The following is a 12,390-nucleotide window of genomic DNA, read 5'->3' on the forward strand; positions in this document are numbered from 1 at the left end:
ACAGCTATTGATTTATTTGTTGTGAATGGGCCGTGTAAATAGCAATACGAGCTTATGTAAATTTATAGAGCTTATCTTAAATGACTTTTGATATATTTGCGAATAATTCAACTTTATCTCTCTCTCTCTCTCTTGGTTTATCTTTGCAGCTATCTCGCAGCACAGACAAATAAGCGTAGCGTATTAGAGCGTCCTTTCCCATACAAATGCTGCCAATAAACGCCTAAAATCAGCCCAAATAATAAGCCCAAAACACAACCAGAAAATAACTGTGATCATAGCCTAAAACACGCAACAACAATAACAACAACAACAACAACAACGACCAGCAAACCAGCAACCAGCCAGAGGAAGAGGAGACAATGAGAATGACCATCAGAAGCCGCTAAAGAACTCAAGGAACTCTGAACACTCAAAAGCAAATCGAGAGCCAAAACCGTGCCACACTCACAATTGATGCCCAATTTTACTGAATTTATAGATCTGCAGATACTGTAAATACAGTAAATTGAAATCAATTGCGCAGAGCAAGAGCCAAGACGACGACAGACAATTAAGTGGCAAAGCAGGCTGGACGGTGGTGGATGTAATGACAACAATTGACGCGATGTAGCGGTGAGTTCTCTAAACTAACCATAACTATGCACTGAGAGAAAAAAGGTTCTAATATTAGAAGATACAATTTGAAGACACATATAACAACAGTAAAAAGCAAACACGATTTCTTAAATCATCTATGAAGTTCGAGTTTCAAATTTAAGACTGTTGATTAAAAGAGCAATTAAGATTACATATTCATTTTTAGCATACTAATTTGTAAATTATCATGTTAGCTCTTACATAATTATTTAAAAACAATTAGGAAAGGAATTATGACATCAATTTTCAAATGTGCTGGTATATATTTTTTCTCTTCTCAATGCTCCAAGACATTCGAAATGCTTTGAATAAAATCATAGTATTCTCCAGAAGACTTATTGACGTGTGAGAAATAGGAATTGAAAATATGAATTTATATTTTAAGCACTTCTTCTTCAATATTAAAATTCTTCTAATGAAGATTAAATTCCTTGTATCCGACTAAAATTTAAGTTGACAGATTGTATCTCTCAATTCTCAAATTATACATATGTTGCCTTAAGATAAATTCTGGATTCAATTCGGGTGCTTAGAACTTTGAGGTCTCTCAGTGTGCCTCAGTATACATCTACATATTTGCCCTTTGTACAATACTCATGAATATACAATAAGTATTTGTATAGAAATCTTGAAAATCAACAGGAGACTTATTAAAGAAACATAAAGATCAAGTGTAAAATTAAAGACTTTCTATTCAATAACGTTGAGTTTGATAATTCACTAGATTTGTAGAAATTAGATTACACTTTTAGTTTACGAGCAAATATCTTCTTTTTGGATAATGGGTCTCTTGTTTTAAGATAAATTCTTTATTAATTTCATTTGCTTAGAAAATTGATTTCTCTTAGTGTGGATACATCTAAAGAACCTCTGCTCTATGCTCTAGATTATTCAATAAATCCTATGTGAAAATAGTCTTGATACTCGTATTCTGCGGCAGACTTATGGATAAAATAGACATAGAAATAGAAAATATAAAAGTTAGTTTCAAGCACTTCCTTTCAATAACTCTTTTTTCTATAAATCAATACTAAAATTCTTCTGATGAAGATTAAAATCTTTGTATCCGACTGATGATAGGTAGCTCACAATTCTTGATTCAAATTTCGTTGTTCAAATTGTACTCTTAGAACATTGATTTCCCTCAGTGTTCCCTATCTTTTCCACGCACTAGAATATAGAATAAATCTCTTGTGTAAATAATCTTGATAATCTGCAGCAGACTTATAGGAGAATTATGAATTAAAGAGGACTTTTTTAATAAGATTTACTTTAATAACAAACTACTAAAATTTGTTGAATGTAGATTAATATATTTGTTAACGAACGAATATCTTATTTTACGATTATAACTCTCAGTTCAACAATCATTACACTTTACATTTAAAATACATTCTTGATTCAAATTGTTCATTTAAAACATTGATTTCTCTCAGTGTGCCCCATCTGTCCCATGCACTAGAATATATAATAAATCTCTTGTGTAAACAATCTTGATAATCTGCAGCAGACTTATGGATAAGATAGACATAGAAATAGAAAATATAAAATTTAGTTTCAAGCACTTTTTTCAATAACTTTTATTTTTATAATGCAATATAAAAATTCTTCAAATGAAGATTTGTATCTGACGGACAAATTGTAGCTCACAATTCTTGATTCAGATTTCGTTGTTCAAATTGTACTCTTAGAACATTGATTTCCCTCAGTGTTCCCTATCTTTTCCACGCACTAGAATATAGAATAAATCTCTTGTGTAAATAATCTTGTTAATCTGCAGCAGACTTATACATAAAAGAATTATAAATTAAAGAGGACATTTTCAATAAGATTTACTTTAATAACAAACTACTAAAATTTGTTGAATGTAGATTAATATATTTGTTAACGAACGAATATCTTATTTTACGATTACAACTCTCAGCGCTGCAACCATTATATTTTGCATTTAAAATACATTCTTGATTCAATTCGAGTGTCTAGAACATTGATTTCTCTCAGTATGCCCCATCTGTCCCATGCACTAGAATATATAATAAATCTCTTGTGTAAATAATCTTGATAATCTGCAGCAGACTTATGGATACGATAGAAACAGGAATATTAAATATACATTTTGTTTCAAGCACTTCTTTTCAATAACTTATATTTTAATAATGCAATATTAAAATTCTTTAAATGAAGATTTGTATCTGACGGATAGATTGTAGCTCGCAAGTCTCGATTCAATATTTTTTATTCAAATTGTAAGCTTAGAACATTGATTTCTCTCAGTGTGCCCCATCTGTCCCATGCACTAGAACACTTAATAAATCTCTTGTGTAAACAATCTTGATAATCTGCAGCAGACTTATGGTCGGCGAACGCGACAGGGACCGTGAGGCGGTACGCTGGGCAACGGGTGAAACAACACCGCTTCAAAACAATAATGGAGTGTTACAAATGGTCGGGCAATTGCATGGTGGACAGGCTGCTAGCCAACAGCAGCAGCAACAACAGCAACAACAACAACAACAAACTCAACAACAGCAACAACAGTCTAAGCAACAGCAACAGAAACTGCAGCAACAGCAACAGCAACAGGAGCAACAACAACAACTGTTTTATCAGCAACACGAGACAACTGCGCGTGGACTGCAACTTGCGAGCACAGCCGACGGCGGCGATAATCAGCCCTATTACGATACAAGCGGTAATGTCGATTGGGAGAGAGCGATGGGAGCCGGTGGAGCTGGTTCATATGGTTGCATCGGCGGAGGTGTCACAGCAACTGGCGGCGGTGCTTATAACAGCAATGCATCTAATGCCATCGGCGGTGCTGTCCTCAACAATCGTCACCTGGATTACCCTGATGGCGGCCACCTTGCTGGCCCATCCGCCGCAGCAGCGGTTGCTGGCCATGGCCTGGGAGCAGCTAACACAGCTGGAGGATCGCTGCGACTCGTCGGCGTCGGCGTCGGCGTCGGCGGGGGAACGTCGTCGTCTGTTGGCACTGGCGGTGGCAGCACGGGGGCCATTGGCAAAGAAGTTCGTTACGCTCCATTCCCAGTTACATCACCAACGCATTCAAATCCCACAACTTCCCAGCAGCAACTGCAACAGCAACAGTTGCAACAACAAATGGCACTCGGAGGTGGTGGTGGTGGAGCCGGCAGCGGCATTGGTGGTGGCAGCATTGGCGGCCCCGCTGGCAGCCTCGGCGGCGGCGGTGGCGGTGTTGGTAGTGGTGGTGTTGGTGTTGTCGGCGTCGGTGTCGGTGTCGGAGTTGTTATGCTGCCACAAACAGGTGGAGGAGTCGGAGGTGGAGGTGGAGGTGGCTCAAATGCCGGCGGCATTAGCCACAGCAATACAACGGGCGCTCTGCAGCGGACACATTCCAGATCCATGTCCTCCATACCGCCGCCGGAGCCGTTCATGATAGCGCAATCGAAGCAAATGAACAGCCGCGTCTCCATCAATGTTGGTGGCGTTAAGCACGAGGTGCTCTGGCGCACCTTGGAACGCCTGCCGCACACGCGTCTCGGCCGGCTTAGGGAGTGCACCACCCATGAGGCCATCATTGAGCTGTGCGACGATTATTCGCTCGTCGACAACGAGTACTTCTTCGATCGCCATCCGAAGAGCTTTAGCTCCATTCTCAATTTCTATCGCACTGGCAAATTGCACATTGTGGAAGAGATGTGCGTGCTTGCGTTTAGTGATGATCTGGAGTATTGGGGCGTTGACGAACTCTATCTCGAGTCATGCTGTCAGCACAAATACCATCAACGCAAAGAGAACGTGCACGAGGAGATGCGCAAGGAGGCCGAATCACTGCGTCAGCGGGATGAGGAAGAGTTCGGCGAAGGTAAATGCGCTGAGTACCAAAAATATCTCTGGGAACTGCTCGAGAAGCCCAACACGAGTTTCGCTGCGCGGGTAAGTTCAATCAGTTGCCAATCTATAACTACTCTATATACTATATATATCGTAAAAGTAACCGTTTTAACCGTATTCCGTATCCGTTTGTGTCAATGTCAAAAGTGTCCAGCGTAAGCAAAAAAAAACTAAATAAAAAGTAACAATCTTTACCTTTACTCTCCTCTACTAATACCTGATCGTCTTCCTTGAGTTTAACCATTTAATGTTCTGTCTGAGTTTCAGTTTTGAGTTTGTTTTTCTTTTTTCGTTACTATTCCTTTATTTTTACACCATCATATTTGCATTTAGCGCGGCATTCGCAGCACTTTGTAACATAAATTTCACTGCTCAGCAGACAACTCAACAAAAAAAAATAGTGTAAAAATAAATGCTGTACAAAACTTTATAAACTGCCTTTATCACAAATAAATACACATATATATAAGAATATATATAAATATTTATCATGTACAAAAAAACCATCAGACTCTACGATGCCGACAAAAGCTTTTGCGTTTGAAAAATGCTTGCACAGAATTCCAAAAAAATAAAAGTTTGCGGCAGTGTTATCGATATATTCTATACATATAACTATCGATTAATTTGCTTTGTTCGTTCGATATTTAAATGGCTTTTTGCTGACGCCGCTGTAAATACATAATAATAATCTAAAGCTCAGAGATTGCCGCCAAATTTTTGCGAGAACCAAAAACTTGACTTTTTTTTATGTTTCGTTGTGCCAAAACTTTTGGCGCCAGCTCAATGTTGTGACTTTGACACTGTAAAATATATACTCAATATATACTCCAACTTATATATAAAATACTTATATATATATTTACTTCTTCTATGCCTAAACGCAACTCATACAAGCTCGCTATCTCTCTCTCTATCTCTCTCTGTGTGTATATCGATTGCTTTTGTGTTTGTGTCTCAAACAGCGTCACATTCAAGGGCAGCAAACAGAGTACAGGACACACTCATACAGGACTGCCAAACAGTTGAGGTTCACTTTTCTAGTTCTCGTTATGGTTCTTGTTACGCGTTTGGCGTTCGCCACTTTAGGACTCTCGAAATCGTTTATTGACGGCCCCGAAGAGTATGCTACACTTTTTTTCGTTCAATTGTTCTTTGACTTTTCTTTTTATGTTCACACTTAACACACTTTCTTCAACTTTCCCCCTCACACCTTTTTGAACTTCTAGTCTAAGCTCTTCAGTTGTATTTTAGATCGTTTGTTCCGTTTCATTTCGTTTCGTTTCGTTGTATATTTATTCTATATATTTATCTATCTGTCTAAGTTTCTGTCACTAACCACGCGACGCCGTGACACCGACAACAAGTTGATCAATATTTAATTAGCAATCGCAAAAAAAGTAAATTGCAAACAAAAAAACAAAACCAAATTGTTTACTAATCGTTTTCTAATCTAACCTTTTTTTAATCACACACAGTATATGAAAAATTTTACATATATATATTTACTTATTATACATACTTTATATATCCTCTATATATACATATATATATATATCAATTTTAATCTCATAATTGTTGATGATGATGGTGAAGTAATCTCTCTCTGTTTATCTCTAATGTCTTCTTACTCCAAAAACTGATAAACAAAACGAAAAATGAAAAAACCAAACTCCCCGTAACAATGTTTGGGAATGGGCAATAAGCGATATGACCAGGCGGCAGGTGTGCTGTAGAAATCCTCGAAAATATTGTATAGAGAAAGAACTCTGGGGAGAAGCGGCCAAAACGTGTGTTGTAATACATTTCCATTTTCCATCGAGGGTTTTAAGATAAAAGAGACCCATTTTTTTTTTACTCTTTTAATCACTTTGCTTTGGCCTAACAGCGCAGCTCAGGCATAAAACTCTTCGAGCGTCCCTCGCTGACGCCGCACCAAATGCTGTTGTGCTGTTAGATGCCACGCCCCCTTGTAACATAATCAAGTCTCTAGCTATAGTCCACCCCATATATATCTCCACACATACTCACTCACACACACTCTCTCTCTCTCAGTTTAGTTTTTTTGGCTTCAGCTTGTAAAATACAGCCGATAATTTGCCTTTGTCCCCCGACTTTAGCGAATGACCGAAGATGGAAATAATTACAACACATTTGGGTGCATCTCCTATAATTTTTCATTCGATTTTAAGTTCACTTTTTATTTACTTTATGTACTTTTCATTTATCAAACAAAAAACAAAAGAACTTTGTTTTTATTTCTTATGATTTTCCTTAACCAAAGTTTGTGTTGGCTTGGCTACAAATTTGGAATTTATAATACAAGATATAATATATATTTCTGGTATTATATTTTCCTCTAAATCAAACCAACGCAAAAACCAAACAAAAAAAAAAAATAGCTTAACACAATTTATGATTTTGTCATTTATCCAAAGGTAATGAAAAATTTCCAGAGTTCTTTGCCAGTTGTACTCTTAAACTTTTTATTTCAATTTTTCTTCAACTACTAACCAAAAGTCAGAAGAGAAAAGAAAAAATAACATTTTATGTTTTGTACGTTTTTATTTGTTTTTAATACTCCGCCTAAACACATCCTTTTTTATACGAAAAAGATAAATATGAGAACCAAAACAAAAAACAGTCAAGAGTAAAGAGTAGCACTTCGAAATAAGTTACTAATCTATAATACTATATACTCAGAGCTACTAAAAGAGTTTTTTTACCCACGTTGAAAGAGACAAATTCCAATAAACCAATACAAAAAAATACCAAAAATACCCAAACTGAATGGCAAGAAAAACGCGCTCACAAGACAAAAAACACATTTGCCATGTACAAAAACCAAAAAAAAAAAAAACATAACAAATAATTTTCTATATATTTTTACACGCAACAAAAATACAAATTCAAATTCAACTCAATGTTTTTTCTTGTGTATCCTTTTGTGTTTGATTTTGTGTTCCATTTTGTGCGGCACGATCCAATTCTATACTATCCATCTATCGTATATAAAAATGGTACGATTCTCGTACTTGTATTTGATGTCTTGTTGTCTATTCTATTTGCATATCTAAAAAGTAACGAAATTTCCTAAATACTTTTATTGTTGTGTTTTAACGTATCCTTATGATTGATTGACCTTGATTGTTGTAACTATTGGTCTATTGGCTTCTTCAACTCTACCTTTAATCGAATCAGTCTTCAAAACAGACACACACTCACACACTCACACACACACACACACATACACACACTACTAACGTCAACGGTGCTTAAACTAATCTCAATAAACATTCATACTAACTAAAAAGTAGTTCCCTCTGCGAAATAAAATAGACAGAAAAAATCTGCTCATTGTATATTCATTTTCGATTTCCAATTTTTAAGTTTCCTTCTTTGTTCTTTTTACCGAAAACAAAAACAATAACCACAAAGAACAAAAAAACAAATGAAATACTTGTATTATATCTTGAAATATTAACCCACCAAATTTGCTGCATTTGAATGCCTAGTATAGAATGATGTAGTCGGTTATACTGAATTCTATAGCCAGTTTGTATCGAATTTTGTTTGTTTTTTAGTGAGTCGAACAAAGTATGCGAACCAACTCGTGCACCCCGACCCCCAAAAAAACTAAAACCGAAATCAAATCACAAAAAAAGAAAACCGATATCTAAACAACAAAAAACTCCACACAAAAACGAACTACACACACACACACTCTCAACCGTATAAAATGTACTATATGAAAAAACAACTACAAAAGCCGGATCAAATATTTAGTGAGCTACTCGTAGAGTACTTTAGTGTAGTGCAAGACGGTGCGTCACTTTGGCCCTTGCTCATTTTTAATTGAAAACTCTCTCACAACCGAACCACCCCAACCACCACCCCCCTTACACCCCCTGGCACCAATGCACACACAAATACACACAACTACACTGACACTTTATACACCAACAAAAAAAAAAAAGAAAAACAATTTAAAGTCGAAGCCCACGTGGCGTATGCGCACTTTCCTAGTATAGAAAACAGAAAGCAACTGGAACTATCGAATGTTTTTTCATTTACCCATAATATTTATGTATGTATTATATTGTCTTGTATAGCAAATAGTTTTGTAAGTCGAATACTATATGTGATATACTATATACTCGTATGTATTATATATACTCGTATTTTTTGGTCCCCGACTTTCTCGCATGTCTTTTCGAATCACTTCTTTGTATCACACACATTTTTTGTTACGTTTTTTACTTTTTTGCCACATTTTCTACGTCCACCTTTGTGTTTTGTAACATAAACTCGCCCTATTTTGTAATTCAAGTGGATTTAACCAATGACTACAGGGAAGTTAATTCAAATTTAAGCCTGACTTTTTCTTTTTGATTTTTCCACTCAGACGCTTCAGTGAGAATTTTTTGTGATTTTAAATATCAAACTATTATTTATTTTTGGCTTTTGAAAGCTTTTGTAACTCTCTCTTTTGTTTTTGGCACTGGCTGTTGAACAAATTCAAGATTGATTTTGATTTGATTTTGTAACTTAGCCTTAAAAGAAAATATATAGTATAGAAAAGTTTGCGTCTTCAAGCGATATCATCATCTTTTACTTTCAACTTTCAACCTGTCAATAAAAACGTAAAAACTCCCCCCGTCAAAAGCCCCCCCACCACCACCCTCTCTCTCTCTCTCTCTCTCTCTTCAATCATGACTGAGCAGCAGTGGTAGCAGTTCCAAAATTCGCACCTGAACCTCAACACAAAATACAAAAAAAAAAAAAAAATCAACTTATTGTTTTCCAACCTCAAACATCTCTCTCCAATGCATTCTGTTCCAAATCGAAAGAAAAACTAAACAAAAAGTATTACAAATTATACGCATAACAAATCATCTTCAAGTAGTAAGTTGTACCCAATGCTTCCCTGACCACACCCCCCACTCCACCCTTAAACCTTTAATCTGTGGAAAATTTGATTAACTTTCCCGAAGTTTGACAGTCAACAAGGACAGACCACCACTTAAATTGCAATCGATTGTGGCCAAAATCAAAAAAAAAACTAGTCTCCCTCTTTCTCTCTCTGTCTGTCTCTGTTTCTCTCTCTCTCTATCTCTCTCTCTCTCTCCCTCTTTGTACTATTTTCTCATCGTTTGTACTGCCCGAGCGCTTAAGAGCTGCTAAATGAAATAAAAGCACCGTTTTTGTCTTATACTTTGTTTGACTTCATTTTTGTGTTATGTGAACTTTTGAATCTAGTATGTTTATGTAATCATCTTTTCTTTCTTTCTTCGATTATCTCAATTTTCTTTTTATGTCCAATACGTATGTTTCCCCCCGCCACCCCCAACCACATACTACAAATATATGTATTTTAATATCAATCTCTAGCTATCTACTAAGTAGTTTCTTCGTCGTAGTGTGTCATTTGCATAAACTAAATTCAATAATAATAATCGAGCATTACTCCAAATACAAAGACACCCCCCTCGCTCCTCCCCTCTCGTATCGTACCATGCAAAATTATGTTCATTTTACTCGTAACAATCTCGTAATTGAGGCGAAAGTAAAAAGAGAAATATGCGTGGTTGCGTACAGTGGCCTACTATGGTAGATCTGGACACAGCTAAAAATGTGCCAATAATCTCACACACACACACACACACACATACTCGTACATCTACTCTACACACACACACACACACACATTCAGGTAGCATATGTGTGCGTGTAGATTACACAGACACAATCCAAACACATGTTAAATAAACCAGCAAAGCAATTTTGTCAATTGTTTAAAAGGTTTTCCCAATTTAATGTGGTGTCCGCCTCTCTCTCTCTTCCCCTTCGAGTATAGTCTGTCTCTTTCCCTCTGTCATATGTCAGTCTCACACGCACACTTGCATACAACACACACTCTCACACACACACTCAGCCATAGACACAAAATACAGCGTAAGAAAATGTGACCTAATATGGCAATCAGACTGCCTCCTTCTCAGTCTCCCTCTCTATCTCTCTCTCTCTCTCCCTCTCTCTCTCTCTTAGTCTATTGTTCTCTCTTTCGCTTTGAGAGTGTAATTTGCTGGCATTGAAATTGAAATTGCACTCGTTTGCTGTCAAAACATTTTGACATTTAGCCACTTCAAAATGCAAAATAGATAAATTCGACCTCGCCCTCCGCCCCTTTGACCCCTTTGACCCCTTTCTTAATGTAATTTGCAGCTCGCAAAACTTAGACTTGAAATTGATTTATGTATTTTCTTATATTATGCATTGGTTTTCCCCTCAAAGCTCTGACCTCAAAATAATTGCACACAATTTGACTAATTCAACAAAATGCTTTGAAACTTATAAATTTTACATTGATTCCCATGCATTTGCAATTATTTAATGGTTGTGTACATTTTGATTTTGATTTTGATATTCAATTAGTTTCGATTACTCATTTGACTTTTGACTTTTGATTTGGAATTTCCTTTTTAGTACTATTCGTAATTCCTAGCTCGTTTGAATCGAATTGAAAAAGAACGTTAATAAGTATTTGCATTGAATTTCCTTTTCTTTGTAATCGTATGCTAAAATAGTCCGTACTTACTTTTTGACCTTAACTCGTATAGCGTCATCTATGTGTACTCGTAATGTTTTCCAAACTTTAATCAACTCGTCAACTCTCTCTCTCTCTCTCTCTCTCTCTCTCTCATAACGTAGGCATTTTGAGTTTCAGTTCAGTTTTATACTCATATTCAGACAACTCCGATTCAGACACACAAAAACGACAAAAAAACAACGAAGAAACACAGTCAAAGAATAAAACGTTTGTTAATAATAATAACTGAGAATGAGAAAATGAAATGAAAAGAAGAAAAAAAATCGACTGCAGACCCGATGGTAGCGTCTCTTATTTATTAGGAGGAGTAACCCAATCAAGCCAATCCTTTACCTTTTGTCTCTGTCTCTACTTTATGCGTAGCTGGTAATTGCGTAAATGTCTTACGTTATTTTGTGTTACGTCATGTCTTATGTCCAACACACACACACACACACACACACAAACACACACAGAGATACACTTTAATAGAAACTAACTGATATAACAATAAAGCTGTCCATCTCTAACAAACACACCAACACACACACACATTTGACATGCACTAGCTCACAGATAAACAAGCACTACTACAATTACAATCACAGCCACTCAACTCAACCACAACCACATTGCCACGCCCACAACAACAACAACAAGAACAACAACAACAACACACACATTTAACCGAGCTAATGAAAGAAATCGAGGAGAGAGACAACAGCTTCCTTCCTGTCTCTCTCGCTCTCTCTCTCGCTCAGCTCTTGAAACTAACTATAGAACTAATCCAAATCTCTCAATATAAACTAACTCTGATATCGAAGAAAAATAAAAAACACCTGAGTTTATTTGTCACTTAAATCTGAGTTTATTTTTTATGTTTCTAACGCATTTTGAGTTAACTGATTTTACGTTATTATACTGATAAAGAAGGATTACAAATGATATACTTCACATTAAGTACAGCAGCCTTGAATAGTACAACTAGAAAAAAAAACGAAATAAACCCAACAAACAAAAACCGAAATGAGAATTATGCCCATCCAAAGAGTTTAAGAGTTTCCTCCCCCCCTGAAGAAAAGTCGAGCATCAGGCTCAATACAGAACGATCAACAACATCTTTCAAATGAGATTCCCAAAAAATGCGCTAACTTGAAACTTGAATGTTTGCTTTAATCGTTTTAATCGAAAGATTATCCCCTCCAAGAACAAAATAATCGAAATTAACCGAAACTGATATCGATAAGCGATATCGAAGCGAGCGCTGATTGTTGTAACTTTGTATG

The 12,390-nt window shown here is 36.3% G+C and overlaps 1 protein-coding gene across 23 annotated transcripts in view; it reads left to right on the top strand.

The window, feature by feature from the left end:
- The window catches only part of LOC132788353 (potassium voltage-gated channel protein Shab), an 80,434-nt gene that overhangs the window by 43,821 nt on the left and 24,223 nt on the right, over positions 1 to 12,390 (top strand). For all 23 annotated transcript variants that reach the window (XR_009632622.1, XR_009632623.1, XR_009632624.1 and 20 more), the window contains exons 3-4: positions 150 to 615; positions 2,985 to 4,557. Coding sequence is in view for 20 of the 23 variants with exons in the window: in XM_060795693.1 (XP_060651676.1) it covers positions 2,992 to 4,557 (1,566 nt within the window). In the remaining 3 variants the exon portion in view is untranslated. The remainder of the gene's footprint in view (positions 1 to 149; positions 616 to 2,984; positions 4,558 to 12,390) is intronic.

The sequence above is a fragment of the Drosophila nasuta genome, chromosome 3 (assembly GCF_023558535.2).
Source record: "Drosophila nasuta strain 15112-1781.00 chromosome 3, ASM2355853v1, whole genome shotgun sequence".
Taxonomy (NCBI): Eukaryota; Metazoa; Arthropoda; class Insecta; order Diptera; family Drosophilidae; genus Drosophila; species Drosophila nasuta.